General features: G+C 34.8%; 1 protein-coding gene across 2 annotated transcripts in view; it reads right to left on the bottom strand.

Annotated features, from left to right (window-relative positions):
- Dhx40 (DEAH-box helicase 40) overlaps nucleotides 1-22,267 on the bottom strand; it is a 42,935-nt gene that overhangs the window by 18,695 nt on the left and 1,973 nt on the right. The window contains exons 3-12 of one of the 2 annotated variants that reach the window (XM_020161829.2): nucleotides 21,116-21,261; nucleotides 18,707-18,826; nucleotides 18,273-18,500; nucleotides 17,856-17,922; nucleotides 16,699-16,830; nucleotides 8,734-8,833; nucleotides 6,441-6,527; nucleotides 6,125-6,307; nucleotides 1,633-1,713; nucleotides 668-825 (exon numbers count right to left, since the gene is read on the bottom strand). In XM_020161829.2, the coding sequence (XP_020017418.2) occupies nucleotides 668-825; nucleotides 1,633-1,713; nucleotides 6,125-6,307; nucleotides 6,441-6,527; nucleotides 8,734-8,833; nucleotides 16,699-16,830; nucleotides 17,856-17,922; nucleotides 18,273-18,500; nucleotides 18,707-18,826; nucleotides 21,116-21,261 (1,302 nt within the window). The remainder of the gene's footprint in view (nucleotides 1-667; nucleotides 826-1,632; nucleotides 1,714-6,124; nucleotides 6,308-6,440; nucleotides 6,528-8,733; nucleotides 8,834-16,698; nucleotides 16,831-17,855; nucleotides 17,923-18,272; nucleotides 18,501-18,706; nucleotides 18,827-21,115; nucleotides 21,262-22,267) is intronic. The other variant, XM_074046217.1, reaches the window with a different exon arrangement.

Genomic DNA, 22,267 nt, shown 5'->3' with positions numbered 1-22,267 from the left:
AGCTATCATGGGATAAAAAGGCATGGAGGAATCTTAAATGCATATTGCTATGAGAAAGAAGCTAATCTGAAAAGCTTACATTGTCTATGATCCCAGTTATGGCATTCTGGAAAAGACCAAACTGTGGAGAAGTCAAAAGATCTGTTGCCTAGGGTTTGTAGGAAGGGCTGTAGGGATAAGTGGAGCACAGGGGCTGTTTGAGGCAATGAAACTATTCTGTATGATTCTGCAATGGCAGATACATGTCACTAAACATTTGCCAAGACCTATAGAACATACAACACAATGAGTGATCCCTTTAGTTAATAATAATATATCAATATTAGCTCATCACCTGTAACCATTATACCAGAAAAATGAAAGATGTTAATAATAGGGGAACTGTGCCTTTGGGGACCTGAGGAGATAAATGTGAACTTCTATAATTTCTGCTCACTTTTCTGTAAACCTAAAACTGCTCTAAAATACAGAATTTTTTTATTTGGCATGTGTGTGTGTGTGTATGTGTGTGTGTGATGACACAGGGTCTTGCTATATAGCCCAAGCAGGCCTTGAACTCACAATCCTCCTGGGTTCACTTCCCAAGTGCTAGGATTACAGGCCTATGCCACCATGCTTGATAATTAAATTTTAAAAAGGAGAAGAACCTTATTAATAAACTTCTTACCAGGTCTAATGAAGACATTTTCCACAGACAACATTGCTGCTATGGGAAGGAGTAAATCTTCACAATCAAGAGAAGCAGCCTTGATTACTGCACATGTCAGATGTGGAGGGAGAGGAAACTCCACCATAGATAAACCCAGTCTTGTCACATGGCCACTCCTTAATAGAAAGAAAAAGTTTTTAGGTCTTTCTATGTTGGGAGCATACATATATAATGTTCATCTAGAATAAATTAGATACAATTTGAGTTAAGATACCTTAAATCACCTCCAGAAATTCAATTTAAGGAAATAAAACACTGTGGTCATTGACTGACAAGAGGAACAGAAAGATAAAAATTCTCTATTGTCAAAAGCTCTAATACATCTAAAAAAAACTAAACAGATGAGGCAGAAGACACTAATGTAATAAATACAAACATACTACAGAAGCACAGAGGATGTCTTGAGGAAATAAGAGAATGATAATCAATCCTTCCTCCATCACACAACCATGAGAACAAAGGTTCTGTTCCATTCCTCATTTTTATGTGCTCAACATAATGTGTGATACTGAAACGGTGTTTAGAAGTTACTTAATAAATAAAACCAGTATTAAACAAAAATGGTTTTTGGGGGTAGGGCTTAGAGATTTGTTTTGCTTTGTTTTTGAGACAGGGTCTGACTATGCAACCCAGGCTGGCCTCGGGATACTCTTGCCTCTGCCTCCAATGTTGGGATTACAAACATGTACCACCATACTCAGCTAAAAAAAGTTTCACAGGAGATTTTAAATAAGAACTGTGTAGCGCCGCCTCACTAGCGGTAGAGCATGAGACTCTTAAATCAGAACTGTGATGAAGAAAGACTGAGCACAAATTTCCATCTCATTTCATATTGAAACAAATCATTTTCTACTGGGAAAAAAGGTATTTGGAGCCCTGTTATAAAGGGATCAACAACCTGTTTTGGTTGTTTTATTTTTTACCTGCCAATAGCATCACACTGGTAAAGTTGCTTAAGAGCTTCCAAAATCAGTCTCTCATTAGGTGGATCCAAGTAGGGAAACCTGTGTGTAAATGAGATATGAAATGAGAGGCTGTTCTTTGAACACAGCAGGCTTTTATAGATTTGAAGATACCTTTAAAAAGCTGTATTTCTCTATTTTTCAAGTCCTCCTCTTCTGTTTTTGGTTTGTTGTTTTTGTTTTTGTTTTTCTTTTTTTTGAAAAACCATTTTATGATCATGATCAGCATTCAGCAAAAGAAGAAACTTTTTTTCTGAAGCACATTCCACTCATTCAAGATCCACTTCTTTTTTATTTCCTTGGCTGGAACACTCTCACCTTACTCTTGACTTATCTTAAATCCTTCTGCATCCTCACAACCAAAGTCATCTTTCTCCTGCAGTTCACAACTTTTTTTTTTTTTTTTTTGGTACTGGGGTTTGAACTCAGGGCATACACCACCCCTTTTTTGTGACAGGTTTTTTCAAGACAGAGTCTTTCAAACTATTTGCTGGGCTGGTTTCAAACCACAATAATCCTGATCTCTACATCCTGAGTAGCTAGGATTACAGGCATGTGCCACTGGCACCCAACACTTCACAACTTTTTAAAAACTGAGATTTTATAAAACAGGAGAAAAATTGCAAGTGGCTGAAAATTACAATTTAGTACCTCAAAATGCTTTTCTAACTTTTTTTTTTCTTTGATAGGACTAGAGTTTGAATTCAGGGCTTCACACTTGCAAAGCAGATACTCTACCACTTGAGCCACACCTTGAGCCCTCAAAATGCTTTTCTAAAAAACTAAAAGTATATTCAACTAATTCTGCCACATTTGTTTTTTGTTTATGTATTGTATGACCTACTGAACTATCTGAACACAAGCTGCACATACAAACCCACTTCACTCCAAAATACTTCAGCATCCATCTCCTGAAAACAAGAACCGTCTCTTACATTACCACAATACCACTAATGAACATAACAAAATTAACCAAAAAATTAACAATATTCACAAAGGCTACCAAAATAGCATATAACCTAGCATGAGTATACGTGTGTTTAATATGAATGCTAATTACTTAGTATCTCAGCAATGGGTTATTTTTTTCCACCTGAAATCTTGAGATGAAAATTCATCTACTCAAATTTCTCACCTCAACAAAGGTCTAATAAGGGACAGAAGTCCATTGCAGAGCTGAGAGCTCTATTTAAAAAATAATAACAACAAACTAGACGTGGTGAGACATACCTGTAATCCCTGCAGACTCTATCTTGCTAAGTTTTTTAAACAGGACTGGGATGTAGCTCAGTTGTAGAGGACTTGCCTAGCATGTGTGAGGCCCTGGTTAATTCCTCAGTACTGAGGCAGAAAAATGAGGCTGTATTACCTTCCTGAAATAAAATACATAAAAAAAAAAAATCTCATAGATTATTCTACTGTTAGCTTTCCTACAATTTGTACCAACAAGACAGCAAGAGGCAGCAAACACTGGGATGTAGCTTAGTGGCAGAGCCTTTGCCTAGTATGTTCAAGGCTCTGGGCTTGACTGACAACACCACCAATTTAACAAAAAAAAAAAAGAGTCAGCAAACATTTTCTGTAAAGGGCCAGACAAATTGTTCAAGATTATAGATGATATGATTTCTGTCATAATTATTCAACCCTGCTGTTGTAGTAGAAGCAGCCATTCAAAAAAGAATGGTCATAGCTGTGTTTAAAATTTTATTTATGAAAACAGTGATACTGGACCATAGCTTGTGACACTTCAGCTGTAGCAATATCAAATAAGTCAGTTTCTTCTTCTATGTAATAATAAAGCTGCAATTACTTTTATCTCTTGATTCCACAAATTACCAATTCTGTTGAATACTCCTTATAAATTCTTGGTTTCTAAGAGATCCACTAAACCTAATTACTATCCTCTAAACACCTTAGTTTTGTCAAGCTCTTCACAAAATGTGATGATATCCAAGACTGAACTCCATATACTGAGTAGTTATAATCCCCTATCATCTAGACACTACAGTTTATTAATATTATCAGTCTAATGCCAGTTGGGTTTCTTGTTTTTTTTAAACAAAATCATAACTGCAAGCTCATATTAAGTTTGTGATGATTTGATAATTTCAGATCTTTCCACATGAATTTCCTTATTGTGCATCTAAAACACAAGATATAAAATGCTTATGTATCCTTTCAGATTCATGCCTTATTTTTTCATATTAGAAAATTTATTATTAATTTACTAAAGAAACAAATTGTATGCTTTAATTCAATAAAGGTAGAAAAATTATTGAATAAACTTTAATTTCTATTTATTTTTAACACGTTTATTAGTAAAAGATACGTATACAGGGGGTATTCATGATTTATGCCTTATTGATTTTTGACCAAAATTCTGCCATACTGATATCATTCTAAAACTTGATTTAATTACCTACCAATTAGGCAATAAGATGTTTACCAGAAATCTGATCATCATCTCTTCAATATTTTATCCAATATCTTCAGTTAAAATGCTTATTAGGAGGGCTGAAGATGTAGCTCATAGGTAAGAGTACATACATGAGGCCCTGTATTCAATCCCCAGCAGGACAACAACAACAAAGTGCTTACCAGAAAAGAGACAAATCCAGCACACTACTACTAGTAAAGTCTCCATCTGCATTACACCAAAGAATTAATTGATACACTTTTTGGATTTGGCAACTATATTCTATTTAGCAAAGTTGTTATCTATAGATTACTTCCTTATTCACAACGATATCAAATGCAATCTTGTTTAAAAACTGTACTAAAAACAAAAGACATTAGGTTATCATTCAAGAAATTATTGTGGAGCAGCCACTATATGATATTGTATCAGTGATCCTGTGCACAAAATGAAGAGGAAATGCTTTATAACGATACACACTTTGTGAGCTATTTTGTTTCACACTGATAATTATAAGTCACTATGAAATTCTCTTAAACCCTTTTTTTTTTTTTTTTTGGTGGGGTTTGAACTCAGACCTTCTCGCTTGAAAAGCAGGCACTCTACCACTTGAGCTACACCTCCAGTCCTCTTAAACCACTTTTCAATAAACTTTACAAGAATTTGCTAGGCATCAATGTCAAGCTCGCTGAGCAGTTGGTTCTATAACATGTCCTGTTTCCTAAATGAAAAAAATCAAATCATATACCTCTTCATAACCTCCTGGCAACATATTTTGCATATTTTCTAACAGATGACCAACAATGGTGTTGGCATTAAATCTTCAAGTTCTTTAAGTAACATGAAAATAGCATGTAAATCACCAAGATAATTTCATTTGTGGTTATTTGAGGTTTTTTTTCTTCCTCATTATTTCCAAGTCATCTTTTTTCTTTTCTTTTTTTTGAGACAAGAGCCCCACTATATAGCCCAGACTAGCCTCAAACTCTTTAGCTACCTTCCTTAGTCTCCCAAGTGCTGGGATTATCAGTGTACACCATCATGCCTACCTTCCATCAATTCTTTCTTATCAGACTTCTTTTTGCCTTTCCAGTTTAAAATTTATTCATTAAAAAAAAATTAGCCAGGCATAGTGGTACACATTTGTAATCCTAGCACTCCAGAGATTGAGGCAGGAGAATCATGAACTCAAGGCCAGCATGGGCTACATCACAAGACCCTGTTTCAAAAAAAATGTTTTAATTTTTTAAAAAAAGAGAGTTAAGATGGAAAAATGACTCAGTGAAGAAAATAATAAAAAATTAACTAAAATTAGCTATTAATCCCTATTAACTCATCCCTGTTTTTCTAATTTATATTCGTTCTGATTACATACTGCTCTGCTCTCCTTTGGAAGCTTGTTTCCCCAATGCTAACTTAGTAAAAGTAAAAACTACCACAATATTATTACTCTGTCTTTTGTGATCTGTAGCACAATGCTGACCATACTAAAGGAGCCATAAAAAATACTACCTGATTGGAATAGAGTAAATTACATGCCTTTCATTACAAATGAATGGTGGTTACAAAGGTAGTCAAATAAACTTATCAGCAGAACGCCCCCTTTTAAGCCAAGGTTAAAACATGAGCAAGGGATCAAATACCCGTAAAGCAATGTAAGCAACTACTAGAATGTAAATTTGAAAAATGGAAAATTTGAAGGCAATCAGTATTATATAATATCATTTACTTCTGAGTTCCCAAATCTTTAAGTAGTTTCCAGGGTGATGAAAATTCAATCATGCTAATGGTTGTGTAACACTGTGAGTCTACTAAAAACAACCTGAATTGTATACTTTAAAATGGTGAATTTTATTTTGGGTGAATTAGCATTTTTGGTTTAACTGAAAAGCAAGCAATATGAAAACCAATCTTGAAAATAGGTTAGTCTCAATTTTCAGGGATGTATGAGTTAAATAGTACAAAATAATTTTTGAGGAATAACCTGGCTTCACCCTAATAAATTTTTCTTTTTTTTTTTTAAATCTGCCTACATACCTTATAACATCATGTATGGCAAGGCACTTTAAGGTCAGAACTACAGATGTCAAACTAGTTCTCTTAATCTCAGGGATCACATGATCAGGCATACACTGGTTCCAAAAATCTTTACTATAAATCCGAAAACATTTTCCTGAGGCAGTCCTGCCAGCTCGGCCACTTCGTTGTAATGCCTCACTCCTAGGAAAGAAAAACACAAGGTTGCCAAAGTGTGTTGTGGGTTTTCCAAGTAACTTACTTCCTATCCCCAAATCAACTAGAAATTGTATAATCAACTGTTTTTTGAACAAAAAGGTCTGACATAGAGACTTACTTTGAAATTGGAACCACTTCCAGGATGTCCAGCCCTAACCTGGGGTTATGATTTAACTGCTTCACAAAGCCACCGTCTACCACATACCTAAGGAGAATGAAACCAAGTTAAGTTTCTAGAAAATAAGAGACATGTTTATTTTTAACTACTTTGGGTTTTCAACTTTTCTACCACATTAACAACCACATACTACTTTTTTATTTAAGTATAAAACATGAAAGTCAAGAAATTGCTGATGAGAATGTAAAACCCTCATACATTGCTCATAGGAAGGCCAATAAAGAAAACATTCTGGTAGTTCTTCAAAAGTTAAAATAGAATTACCATATACGATCCAGCAATTCCATTCTAAAGTAAACCCAAAAGAAGTAAGTATAGAATAAAGGCAATGAAAAAAAGAAGTAAAGAAATATTTGTAGATGTACATACCAGCAATATTAACAACACTCAAAAGGTAAAAATCTACCTATATGTTCCTTAAACACTGACAGATGAATGGATGAATAAACTGAGGTAGATATACAATGGAATATTATTTGACAAAAGAAAAGAATGAAGCATTGACACAAGCTACAAGATGGATAAACCTCTAAAACATTATGCTAAGTGAAAGAAACCAGACATAAAAAGTTTCATATTGCGTAATTCCAATTACATGAAATATCCAGAAAAAGAAATACACAGAAACAAAAACCAGACTGGTGGTTATCAGGGGTTGGGGTGGAGAGGGAATGCAGGGTGCCTGCTTAAAGGGCATGGGGTTTTATTCTGGGGTGATGGAATGTTTTGGAACTAGACACAGGTTACACAATACTGCAAAAATGTACTAAATATCACTTTAATTGTTCACTTTTAAATGATTAATTTTACCTCAATAAAAAATTAAAGTTCAAAATGAGCTCTAAGCCACTCTGATAGGTTCAAAATCTAATTCTAAATAGCTGTTAACGTATCATTTTAAGCCAATTAAATAGAAAACAATTCAGGTAAAGAATTAAGTTTGGAATAGCAGGAAGTCTATCATTCACTAAAACAACATTCTGAATGAAACATGCTATTTAATGTTTTTTGCCTATACTGGAGACAGAAAATTATAGAGATCAATTTACTCCAGAGAAATTATTTTTGTTATTTATTTAATTAGTTTTTTTTTTTTGAGACAGGGTCTTACTCTGTAGGCCAGACTGGCCTCTAACTTTCAATCCTCTTGCCTCAGCTTTCCAAGTCCTGGGATTACAGGTGTGTACCACCAGAACTCAGGATCTCATACTTGCTAAGCAGACACTCTCCACTTGAACCTATGCTCCCAGCCCTTTTTGCTTTAGTTATTTTTCAGATAGGGTCTTACATTTTTGCCCAGGGCCAGCCTCAGACTGCAATCCTCCAACATAGCTGAGATCTTACGTACATGCTACCAAGCCCAGCTAGTTGGATGAGTTGGGATCTCACTACTTTTTGCCTGTAATGGCTTTGAGTCAAGATCCTCCCAATCTCTGTCTCCCAAGTAGCTGGGATTATAGACATGCACTACCATACCCAGCCCTAGAAACCCATTATTTTTAAAGTGAAGGAGAAAAGTATAGGATATTAGACTTCTCAGATCTGAAATGATCTGTGATCATTTTACGTAGAAGAAATATATAGTATCCTTGGATTCCTTTCCAGCCTTCCTGTGGCAGTCAGACTTAGCTAAGGACATAAAATACATTGAGTAAAAAATAAATTATCAAAAAGGGATGTGACTCAACAGTCTGAAAGAATCTTGCATTAGCTATTAGTTCACGGTTAAAATTTCCAAGTGATTCTCTAACTGTACTCAAAATTTGATGGCATCATTGACTATATCTAAAAGTAATAAGGGACCTGCATCATAGTTCAATTTCACAAAAAAGGTATGAAGTGAGAGGCACTACCTCCAAATACACATTAGATGAACAAAATTACCAAGTGAGGTTGCAAGGGAAAAGGGAAAATCAGGTCATCTAAGGTGTACACTAATAATGGTAGTACAGAAAAACAGAGTTGGCTAAAACCCATGAAGCATTACAGCTAATCTTAAATTTGGGGCGGGGGAGGCTTCAAGTTGTCAAGTAGTTAAAAGAGGTAAACAGTGTGTACACTCTATTTCCTCTTTAAAACAATCACAAACAAATGAAAGGTGAGGACAAGTTAAAATCATTAAGAAGTAGGTGACAGGGCCTTAGTGGAGAACACAGAGAAGCAAACTCAGTAATGTTTTATGATCAGCTAATTGGCTTCCTTGTTTAAGAGTTAAAACTTTCAAAAGTTGTACCTGATCCCATCTATTGTCAAAGATGTTGCAGAAATATTGGTGGATATTACACATTTTCTAATTCCAGGTGGAGGTGGCAAAAATATTCTCCTTTGTTGATCTAAAATACATGTAAAGAAAAAATAGTGGTTTACAACATGTCCTTGTCAAACTCATCCTTTGAAGAACTCATTTCTTTTCATTGAAAGTTAGGTTTTCACCTCTTTAATAACCTTGAATATAAAATATAATAGTAAAAAGTATTTCTTCTCATTGTTAAGATTTTTAAATTCATGGAATCACAGATCACTATTATTCAAAGCATCCCTACAGTAAAGTCCTTTATCTAGGTCAAGTTTAAGGATATGTATTGAACTGTAGACTTTTCTATTAAAAGGTACATATGTACACACACACACACACACACACACACACACATCACATGTTAGTGTATTCAGAGACTTTCTGAAGCTGATCCATGGACTCTAGACTAAAGACCTCTCTCTGCCTTAAAGATTGATTAGTTAGGCTGTTTCTCCTTTTGGGAGTGTCTGACTTCCTCTTAAAAGAAGTACCACCACACTCATTTCACTAATGAAGGGTTAGCCCCAGCAGCAATGCTTGTAGTATGGTAGCTTCCTCTTCTGGCTTCAGTTTATTGACCAGGAATGAATAATTCCCCTAAGCTGGACCCATCTGATTCTCTGATGAATTTGGAGTAAGGTTCAAGAGATGCTAAATTTGATTAGACTACAATAATGCAAAGAAGAAATATGAATTTGTGAACCACAGAAGTAACTAAAGTACATGGAGGACTGAGCTGCAGAGTGGCACAAGTGGTTTGAGTGCCTGCCTAGCAAGTGTGAGGCCCTGAGTTCAAACCTTAGTACCACCAAAAAAATTGAAAAAAAAAAGATTATTTAAAATACATGGAAGAGAGAAAGCCTAAACAGAGAAAAAAAAATGAACTAGTCATGAGTTGACAAGAAGGTATTTTTTAGGTTGCTGGCACTTCTCAAGCCTTAGAGGCATGACTAAAGTAAGGAGAAATGGATTTGGTCAGATTTGCACCCCTGCCAGGATAAGTAGCGAATAGGGCAAGAGAACTGGGAATGTTAGCAAAGAAATGACAGTAGGAGGGGAATGCAGCTAAGTGAAAGTTGGTAAAGTATAAGTCTGAATGCATTCTGAAAATGTTGGATTAGGACCAGTGAGTTGGCAGAAACAGAAAGAAAACATCAAAGAGAATATTTTCAAAATTGAAATTTCAGAAATGATGATAGTGACAAATTCTAGGATTTATGTATTTGAATGGGTAGCTGAGTTGAGATGAAGGAAAAGATCAAGAAACATCAAAGCAAGGGAACTGGGTAGATCACTTATATCAATCAATAATAACCAAAAATTTAAGAGTAGTCCTTCCAAAGAGAACACAAGCAAAACTACTATGACATGAAAAGAAATTCTTGCTATTTGTATTTATATTTCTCATGGCATCCTTTTAAATTTTTTAGTATATATTTACTATTATACATTAGTATAATTATAATTAGTATTATATTTAGTATAATTATATATTATATTTATTTAAATAAATGTATTTATTTAACTTAGTTAAATATTTATTATACTTATATTATATACTGAGTACACATTTATATATAATGTATATTTATATATACTAAATATATATTTAGTATTATTATATATTATGCAATATATAATATTTAGTATAATTATATAATTAATATTATAATTCATATAATAGTACATTCATATATTTTATAAAGAAATCTTTTGTAGCCAGACTCCGGTGGCTCATACCTATAATCCTAGCTATTCAGAAAACAAAGATCAGGAGGATCTCAGTTTGAAGCCAGACCAGGCAAATAGTTCACAAGACCCTATCTCGAAAAAACCCATCACAAAAAAAGGGCTAGTGGAGTGGCTCAAGGCATAGATCCTGAGTTCAAACCCCAATCTGAGGAAAAAAAAAAATCTTTTGTAAATACCTGAATCATTTGATTTCCATAAGATCAGCAGCCGAGAAAATCTTACAGGGGGGCTAGAGACATGGCCCAAGTGGTAGAATACTTGCCTAACATGTGCAAGTCCTGGGTTTAATCACAATACCACAAAAAGAGAAAGTGAAAGGGAAAAAAAAAAGAAAATCTTAAAAATATACAACAGAAAACTGTTTCCAAATAAAATCTTACAAAAATTCATGTACTTACAATAGGAAAAAAACAAACCAATGCTGAACTATTAAGAAGAGAGAAAAGGACTAGGACACATGAACACACTTTTAAAACTATGAAACGAGGCCAATCACCTCGCTTTTTTTCTTTTTTGAGGGGAAATAGGGTTTGAACTCAGGGTCTCACACTTGCTACAACTTGAGTCATACCTCCAGCCAACAACTACCTCATTCTTAAAATTGTTTATTTATTTATATTTATTTATTTTGCAGTATTGGGCTTAAACTCTGGGATTTTTTTTTTCCAAGACAGGGTCTCATGAACTATTTGCCACCGGCACCTTGCTCAACCACCTCATTTTATAACAGAGAAAACGAAAGCCCTGGGAGGTCAAGAGGCTGCTCTAAGATTTACATATTACTAGGCTTATTTAAAATAGTTACATAATGTTGCTATTCTTCCACATCATTCCAAAATTAATTTCTCAAGTAAAAAACTGCTATGAAAGTGACATAGTTATGGGGAGAAGGGGCATGTATCAGATGCCTATATTAGCAGCTACTAGGAGGCTGTGGAGAAAGATCTCTTAAGGCCAAGAGTTCAAAGCCAGCCTGGGCAACATTTTTAAAAAAATGTATCTGCAGAGAAGTTTTTATGCAAATCTAAAAATAATACCAAAGAACCTATTTCTTCAAGATTTGATGGAAAGCATTAAGTGTTAATTTTTTTTTAGGTATTTCTTTTACTTAGGTATCTTATTTCTTCTAGATGATTTACATAAATAATGTATTACTTTATAGTTCAAATTACATTTATACTTTTATTATCTATATACTACAGCATATCTACATGAGGACAAAGGCTTTATTTTATTTAAGGCATACCCTCAGTACCTAGATTAATGTCTGGAAATGACTGTTGAATGAACTGATGAATTAGAAATGCATTAAATAAGCTGGGTGCAGTAGCTCATGCCTGTAATCCTAGCAACTCAGGAGGCAGAGATCAGGAGGATCATAGTTTGAAGCCAGCCTGAGCAAATAGTTCATGAGATCCTATCTTGAAAAAACCCATCTCATAAAAGGGTTGGCAGAGTGGCTCAAGGTATAGGCCCTGAGTCCAAGCCCCAGTACCACACACACACATACACACACACACACACACACACACACACACACACACACACACTGCATTAAATAAATAAGAATTAAGATCCTTCTGCCATTAAAATTCTATTTTACCCTAAAATTTTACGTAAATTAGAAATGCCCTTTCTTCTTTTTTTTTTTGATGGGATTGGGGTTTGAACTCAGGGTTTCATGCTTGCAAAGCAGGCACTCTGCTGTTTGTGCCACACTTTTAGTCCCCATTTCGCGCTGTTATTTTGGAGATGGGAGTCTCATCAACTATTTGCCCAGGCTGGTCTCAAACCTCGGTCCTCCCAATCTCAGCCTCCCAAGTACCTAGGATTACAGGTGTGAGCCACCTCACCCAGTTAGAAATGTCCTTTCTAAGCCAGGCATGGTGGTACACACCTGTAATACCAGCAGGAGGATCCTGAGTTTGAGGTTAGCCTCAGCTACATTGTAAGTGCCAGACCAGCCTAGGATAAACAGCAGCACCTGTGTATCCTTCTATATGTATGTACATACACAAAAAGATGTCTAAATGTTTTTCCTGTGTTAAAGATAGCTATTCCTGGATAGAATAATTTGAAGTAAAATCTTTACTTTTACCCCTATAATTATGTACATTCCTTGTTTATAATAAAGCAGGGGAGAGTGGGAAATAAATTTTTTGTACTTTTCTATACTTTAAAAAATTTTGCAAAGATAAAAAAGAAAAATATAAAATAGCATACATATGTAGTTCCATTTTTGTTTTAAAAAAATAAAAATACATTTTTCTATATAAATAAGCTCAAGAAAATATATCCCAAAATGTTAGTAGTGATTATCATTTAGTTTATGTTGGTAGGATCTGGGTGATTTTTTAAAATTGTTTTCCTTATTTTGCAGAGTTTATCATACAAAATAATTCATAATTACTCACTATGTAATTCATAATTATAGATTTCTTTGATCAACAAAAGCAAAGTTTCTCATTTGGTGAGATTCCAATAGAGAGGTTTTTTTTTGTTTTGTTATTTATTTATTTATTTATTTTTGAGGAAGGCAGAGGCATTTATTCATCTTTTCTACTCCCCCCCGAGCAGGGAAGAAGATTTTATATGAAGCTCACTAGTACTACTCTCCCGCATCTTGCTCCTTTCCTTTTCTTTGCATGTTCTAGAAACAATGATATTATATCCTCCTGTACTAAATAAACAATCACTTACCAAATGCAGTTTTACCATGTGATCTCAGGAACACCACTTAGCCTCCATGTGTAAAATAAAGAAGTCTAATTATGCAAAAACATGGGTATATGTGATTTTTTTTCTAGGGGAAGAAGCCATTGTTTTCATAACCTTTTTAAAGGCATTTGAGATCCCCCAACTTTCCCAAAAGGCTAAGAAGCGCCAAATTAGATGTTTACCTTCAGTATTAAAATTCTCTAATTCTATACAAATATTTGTCATTTATAAAACAACTAGTATATTTCAGCTCATATAGTTTGTGAGGCTTAGCATTTCCCTACATGCATAATAATAGAAAATTCCAATAACTTCAACAAAAACAAGCAAGTTAGAAGAGAAAAAAGGTGCGATAGTAACAGGAATAAGGCTCTAGATAATAGTGTTTAAGGCATTAAAAGGAAATACTTAAGCATTAGGGCTTTTACAACATATTACACAGTATACTTGCCCTCAAGAAGTTCACAATTTCACAGAGGGGACAAGACAACTATGACACAAGGTAGAATGTGTTAAATGAGACAGAAGTACAGAAAAGCTCAAAGAAATTCAAAGGAGGAAGAGATCAAAGCCAGTTGAAAGAAGGAAGAGGTTTTTATGGAGTTGGCTATACTAGTGAAATGAAATAGCAGGATTTCAGCCAGTAAGAAAGGAGAGCAGTTCAGGTTAAAGAAATAGCAAACAAAGAATCACAAAAAGGATGATGGTGGAAAAGAAATAAACAACTCCTACATTGATAGAGCATTACTGGTGGCTATGGGTAATCCAACCCAGGGAGCCAGTTCATATAATTTTAGCAGAAGAGATTACACAGTACCTCTCTGAATTTGACAGATGAGAATTTTGGATTTGTATCTGGGATACATTTTAAGATGTCCCCTTAAAAAAGATATCCATCCTCATGACTAGCCTAGAACAAAAGGCAATTTACCTATTCACTAAACCCAGCTGTGGGTTATTAATGAACCCCTTTCTATAGGTAACAGGCAAGAAACCCTTCTTCCCCATCCTTACTCTCAATTGCAACTTTTATGTCCCAAAAGCATAATACAGGATAAAGGAAATAATGTTATTAAAAAAAAAATATCTCTAGCTGAGTGCCAGTGACTCAACCCTATAATCGTAGCTACTTGGGAGGCTGAGATTGCGAGGATCAAGGTTCAAGACCAGCCCGGGCAAATAATTTGCAAGACCCCATCACCAAAAAAACCAGAGCGAAATGGACTGGAGGTGTAGTTCAAATGGTAGAGCACCTGCTTTGCAAGCACAAAGCCTTGAATCCAAATCCCAGTCGCACAAAAAAAAAAAAAAAAAAAAGTAAATGCTGTGTTGAATTAAGCAGGGTAAAATGGAAAGCCTAAGATGCCAAGCACATACCATTCTCTCCCTATTTTGTCCAACTTCGCCTGACCATTACTTAGTACCTCATCAGCCCCATGTGAATGCCTCTTTGCACTATTATAAACTGCTACAATAATTACTATTCTGATCATAATGGATCACCAGCAGCTCACATTTGATAGTGCCCATGAAATCAAATGGGAAAATAAGATAAACAGAACTCTTCAGTAAAATCTCTACTCACATCTAGTCATACAACTTTACTATTTATACATATATACCAACACAAAAAATTACCATACTTTGGGAAATGAAACTGAAAGCCAGCTGTAGTCATGCTGGAAGGATAATGAATGTCAGGTTATTAAGTTGACACTTTAATTCAGTTGGCAGTAGGGAATGGTTGAACATACCAGAGGACTGACAAACTAGAGCTAAGCTTTTGGAAGATTATGCTTATCCTTGCAGGGAGGGTGGTAAATTAAATCAGGGAAAATGAGTTAACACAGCATGTAAACAACTTGGGAAAGCAAACTGATGATCTCAACCCTAGCAATCAGTGAATAAAAGGAAGAAATTATTTGAATAAAACAATGATAAAAGAACAATTGTAGGAATTTCCACTTGCTCAGATTCAATGATCTGGAATGATATGATGCACAGACCAGAAAGCCCACTTAGGAAACCCAGCAGGTTTAGAGTGTAGGAGTGAAACTGACAGGTAAGTCCTAGAAGTCAACCTCTCCAAAACAGAAAATAGCAATATAAGGATGCTGGAGAAAGGAGGGGGTGATAAAAGCCTCAGAGAGAGTAGTCAGAAGAACCAAATAATTAAATATTATCCCAGAGGATAGCATTTCAAGAAGGATGCCACCCTGTTATTACAAAATCAAAATACAAATAAATGGAAAGAAAGTCAAGAGATTTGAAAAAAGAGAAGGTTGCTAGCAGCCATTAACAGTATAAAAATCATATTTTGGGAAGTTAAAAAAGAGGCAATAGCACATACAGAATATTATATTCAATGTGGCAATAAGAAAGACATTATTCACTTTACATAGAAAATGCATATATATATATATATGCATTATATACACACATATATATATAAACATATATCTCCATACATATATATATATACATATATATATACACATGTGTATATATGTACATATATCTTTGTTATCCGTTAATAACAAAGCCACCATCAGGGGTTTTGAATTTACTAGTTGCAAAATCATTTATGAAAGAGTCCGAGGATCAAATCTCCAGAAACAATGAGATCCTTAAGTATCCAAAAGGACCCTAAGAATTCCCTTGAAGATGTAAAAATCTGAGATCTGTGTTTCAATATTGAGAGAAGGAACCTAATATCCTCAACAAAAGAGATTTCCAAACTAACACATGGGCCATGGTTCTTAACTGACACATACATTCCTGAACTTTTTTAAATATAAGAAAAAGACTCACCTATTCAACAAAAATGATAATATACACATAAAATATAAAAACACTTAAGTGTTAATCCAAATCAAACTCCAATAGGCTAAGGTTAACTTCCCTTTAGTTTCCATAATAAAAAATATTAAAAAAGCAATTCCAACTCTCATTCAACAATATTTATTATGAACAAATATCAAAACAACAGTTTGCACATGCTCTTTGAATTCACACACACAAAAAAATCCAATATGATTAATCTTAGGACTATCTGGATATATATGATTTCTAGAAATTCTGGAGCAATGGCAAATTAAGTTTAAATTATAGTACTACTTGTCAGAACTAACAATCCTCATTTCAAAGAAGCCTCACCAATAAGAGAGTATATAGCCCTTAATAACAAAGTTCTTGAAAATGTTGCTGTAAAAACACTTCAAGCTAAAATCACTTCACTCAAGGAAGGACAGCTCTCTTATTGTTCTGCTTTCTGATCTGGATTGTGATCTGGGTATAGTTACAAAAGTGAGATTAGTTTTTGAAATTTTTGACATAAACACTTAAGGTCTGTGTGCTTTCTGTATATATGTAATAATTCAGTAAAAAGTTTTCTAAAAATCAGTCATGTTGTCTATCCTAGTGAAGAATTACCTGTTGTCATAGATCCATAACATGGCAATATCAACAAGCCATCTAGAGTAGTATCCTGAACATCATAGTCATAATCAACAGACTCTGCCATTTGAAAAAGTAACTCACAACTTTTTTCTATTTCAAATTGGCCTGAAATGAGAAGGAAGAATAACTTCAGCAACTAAATAGTAAAATTAACTTAAGGATTAAAAAAAAGTCTACATTAAAATTAGTCTTGCCCAATAGTTATTTTAAATCATTCATTTGCGCTAAAGGAGACACAAGATGGATCAAATCTCAAAAAGAAAATTAAACATAGAAGAAATACCAATTTCCAAGACATTTAAATAAGGAATAAAAATGCTTATCATCCTCAAGTCTTTCATCTTGTTAACACAGAATTTGAGGAAGATTCACTATATTGCTCACACTAGGAAAGTTAGTCCAGGATATACTGAATTTAGGTATATTTCAAAATAAGTAAGCAACTTCCAAAAGACAAAGAGATTGCTGTAATATCTCACTTCTGACATTACCACAGGGCAAAACAGGAGATGAGCAATGAAATGACTCATTTCTGACAGTAGGATGCTAGTACTTAAAAAGTTTGGGATTTCAGTGTTCTATTTTTAACCTCCAAAAAACACCACAGTTTTGCTTATAACACATGAATTCCATACTTTATGTCCTATTATCACATAGAACCATCCCACCACTCAAAGAAGAAAGGAGCTGGGATGTCATTTAGTCAGGTTACAGCTCTTAGTAAAATAGACCAATAAAAATAATACTTTACATGTATTTACTAACAAACCTAGCCATATTATACACTTTTTGTCTAAAACAATTCAGATACACATAAAAGTTGAGAAGGGCAACAGTTGAGAAGAGACCATATATCCCAATAGAGGTAGCCCTCTGGTGCTACATTCCCTGCTTACTAGCAGGGAATACCAGCCAGGTGCAGCAGTGTACATCTTATCTGCTCTCCCAGCTCTTTGGGAGAATGAGGCAGGAGAACTGCTTGAGCCCAGGAGTTCAAGGGCAACAAAGCAGCACTCTGTCTCAAAAAGGAAAGAAAAAAAAAACAAAACTAAAGAAACAAAAACAAAACTAAAGGACAAAGACAAAACACACTCAGAAAGACATTTTTAAAACCTAGTACAAATGCTTACCAGTCAGAAAAACCAAGATGTCTCCAGCCATTTCATTCAAATGGATATCCATGGTCACTTTCACAATCTAGAGCAGGAAACACAACCATAATATGCTAGTGCAAATATACTCATCCCCCTATCACAACTTCCCTTTATTCCACAGAAAAATTAATCTGGTTCTCAAAAGTCCTATCACAAAGCTGGGGGCGTGGTACAAGTGGTACAGCCATTTGCCAAGTGAGCACAAGGCCCTGAATTCAAACTCCACAACTGAAAAAAAAAAAAGGAAGGAAGGAAGGAAAAGCAGCAAAAAAAAGGGTTTGGCTTAGGACATATAAGGGTTATCATTAAAATAAAGAACAAATGAATTATTAAACTATCCAATTAACTAAAATCACAGATACAAAAAATACATAAAAGGATGCCAAGTAATACCGCCTGAATATATGCAGTATTTTCTCTGTCTCGTGGGCCAATCAAATTGCAGAATTTCTCTCTGACTGGATAAAGCCTTCCAGGTATATCAAATATTGGACAATTTCCAAAGAACGCAGAGAGCTTGGCTAATTCCATAGTTGCTGACATTACCACCACCTTCAAATGCTCCTTCCTGTTAGGAGACTTATCCTGAAACAGCTTCTTCAATAAACCAAATAAGATATCCTGAAAGAAAAGTAAAGTCCAGTAAGTTCCAACTGTGCTTAATAGCCAATCTATTTTAAGTACATTGTTATCCTAAGCAGGGAATTCCTATTTCAACAGAGTAAAATTAAGTAAGAAGTAGCAATTTTCTATACAGTAAAAAGCTATCCCCAAATAAGTGAACTACTTGTCAATAATAATTTTTGAAAATACAGTAAAATACTCACTGTAGTTAGAGTTCTTTCATGGGCTTCATCCAAAATAATAACACTGAATTTGGTAAGATTTGGATCTCCCAAAATATGTTTCAGTAAACATCCATCAGTCATGTATTTGATTGCTGTTTCCTAATGTTCAAACAGCAAAGAATATCAACTTTAACATCACAAACATTCACTTCTTCAACTAAATTATTCCTAATACACAGACATCAAGTGATCAAACCAATATGACTAAATAAAAGAGTACATAGTCTAACAAGGATGGTCAATTATGAAATGTGATCTATAGAAATAAGGAACTAAAGTAGGTGTCGTGGGATACAGCAACAAAAATCACCAATAAGGAGACAGAAAGAAGTCAGTGCAAAGTGGCAAGATGCTGCAGCAGCTTCCAAGGAGCAAGTTGTTGGGAAACAAGAAGAATGGATTCATCGCCTCCTTCAGTCACTATTTTAGAGGATTCAGGAGAAAAGATGGAGAAACAATAAGCACACATTTCCCATTCACTCTCTCTTCCCCACCTATTCTTCTATGAAAAAATATAGTCACTTGACTAACATTAAAACAAGATAAAAATAAGACCCAAAGGCTACCAATACTAGCAGTGATAACCATAAAACAAGGAAAAAGAGTGGGAATTCCCCAGGAATGATCCTGAGGGAGGCAAATATAGTATTTTGGGGAAAGTCATTCTGTGCTACATATATTTAATTCCTGTAAGTTAGGAATTCTTTTTTTGTGTGTGGCAGTACTGGGTTTGAACACAGGGACACATTTGGTAGGCAAGACACTTGAACCATGCCCCCAGCCTAGAAATTGTTTTATATTTTGCATAGGATTAAGAAATCTTGAGGAAATCTAAATCATAACTATCACCTACTAAAAAGAAAACAATTTTGAACTTGCTGGTGCCATGCATATAGAAGATACTTTATAAATACTTGCAGACAGGGTTCAGGGTATGGCTCAGTGGTAGAGTGCTTACCTTGCCTAGAATAATCAAGGCCTTGAGTTTTATCCCCAAGACCACAAAAAACTTGCTGACTTTGTTAATTAAGTTGTCAATTTTCCACTGACTCAAGAATACAAACACAACAATGAATGAACTCTGAAAACATACTAAATGAAGTAAGACTCAAAGTACAAAATATTGTGTGATTCCACTTGTATTATACACCTAACTCAGGCAAATGTGTAGAAAGTAGACTAGAGGTTACAGGGGCTGAGGAGTGGGAGGAATGGGGAGTTGACTCTATTATTTAATACATACAGTTTCTGTTTGAGATAATGAAAAAGTCTTGAAAATAAAGGTAATGGGTTACACAACATTGTGACTTGTGAATGTACTTAATGCTGCTGAATTGTATAACTACAAATAGCTAAAATGGTAACATTTATGTTATATACATTTCATAATTAAACTTTCTAAAATATAACATGTTAAGGATCCTTATGACTAAAAAAAAGCATTAAAAAAATTAAGAGAATCCTGAGAAAAATAAACATCACTTCCCTTATAAACTAATTGAGAGGGAAGAAAATGAGATAAATAGCAGAGCTAAAACCTTAACAATGGGCACCAAAAAATAATTCTAATCTGAGGCTTTGTTTCTTTAAAATATATCTGTGGAGTTCTGAAGTTAATAATCTATCACAAAAGCCAGCCATGGTGGTGCACATCTGTAGTACCAGCACTCAGGACATGGAGGTAGGAGGATAGAGAGTTTGAGGTCAATCTGGGCTACAGGGTAAATTTAAAGCCAGCCTAAGCTACAGAGTGAGACCCTGTCTTAAAAACTAAGAACTGCCAGGCACTGGTGCCTCATGCCTCTAATCCTAGCAACTCAGAAGGCAGAGATCAGGAGGATCACAGTTTGAAGCCAGCCCAGGCAAATAGCTCATGAGACCCTATCTGGAAAAAACCCATCACAAAAAAAACGGTTGGTAGAGTGACTCAAGAGGTAGGCCCTGAGTTCAAATCTCAGTTCCAAAAAAAAAAAACCAAAAAACTAAGAACTGATGCAGGGGATGAATTTAACCAAGGTACATTGTAATCATGTATGGAAATATCACAATGAATCTCCCCTGCACAACTAATATATGCTAATAGAAATATTAAAAAAAAAAAAACAAAAAAACAAGAAGCACTGGGCATGTAGCTCTGTGGGAAAGCACTTGCCTAGCATGCACAAGGCCCTGGGTTCTATATCCATAACTATCAAAATATATTAAAAAAAGACACAAACTACAAAGTATTGCGTGATACATATATATTTATAGGAAACTGACAAGATACAGACACACACACACACACACATATTTTTTTTTTCACAAACTTAAAAAAAAACTTCTGAACTTTCTCTACTCTTTCTGTAAGTTCCAGTACTTAAATGAATACCAACAAAACTTTTATACCTTGGAGCTGCAATCATCAAAACGAACTTGGTATCCTACTTTGGATCCCAAAGTGCATTTCATTTCTTCAGCAACCCTCTGAGCAACTGATATAGCAGCTACTTTCCGTGGCTGAGTCACACCAATCATACCATGCTGTGAAAACCCTACCAAAACCAGAGGTAAAAAACACAAGTCAAGCACTGCTTCTTCCTACCAGAGCAAAATTGTTTCTTTCAATCAGTACAAACGGTATCTCCAAACGAAAGCCCTGCACATTAACAACATTTTGGACTACATTTGCACCTTAGAAATTTGAGTATTAATTAAAAATAATACATATTCATAATCATTCTAAATGTATATATCTTAGAGTTAAGAGGGGTTTTTTTCATTTTCAGTCTAAAACTTATTGTAAAGAGTAAGTCAAAAAAAAGTTGTGGATTTTTGGGTTTTTTTAGACAAGGTAGGTTTTATCATTTTGCCCCTGCAGGCCTCTAGCCTCTGTGTTCACTCAATCCTACTGCCTCAGTCTCTTAAGTAGTTGGCACTACAGGTGCATATCCCCACACCTGGCTTAAGCATGAATTTTAAAACTTGAGAATCCATAAAATTCCACACATTTTCTAAAATGTGAATTTGCCTTTGCCACATAACTAAAACTGGATTTAAATATACAATCTTTCATAGATTCTTGTAGAAATTTTATACCATTTTATTGCCTTTGGAAATGGAGATACTTCTTAAATTGGTAGCGCTTTTGGGGGGGAGGGGCGGTAGTGGGGATTGAACTCAGAGCCTCATGTTGCACTTACTAATCACTTGAGCCCCAGTTCTTAATGGCACATTTTCTTAATAGTATACAAAATAGTGTATGGCTTAGATAGCATCTGGGGTTTAATGCATCAGAACAAACTAAATAAGAAATGTTAGTTTTTTATGTAAATTACATACAATATATTTTGTTCTTTACTAATCTTATGATAGAAACTTCTACCATGCTGAAGGGACAGACACATTATGGGTAATTTGGCTCTTGGGGGATGTTTTTTGGGCTTTTTGTTGTTGTTGACAGGATCCTGCTATATAGCCTAGGCTGGCCTTGAACTTTTGATCCTTCTGTCCCAGCCTCCCAAGTGCTGGGTTTACAGGTGTGCCCAACCACACCTGGCT

The sequence above is a fragment of the Castor canadensis genome, chromosome 11 (genome assembly GCF_047511655.1).
Source record: "Castor canadensis chromosome 11, mCasCan1.hap1v2, whole genome shotgun sequence".
Taxonomy (NCBI): domain Eukaryota; kingdom Metazoa; phylum Chordata; class Mammalia; order Rodentia; family Castoridae; genus Castor; species Castor canadensis.
Note: the sequence above shows the minus strand (reverse complement) of the source record. Positions and strands in the feature narration are given on the sequence as shown.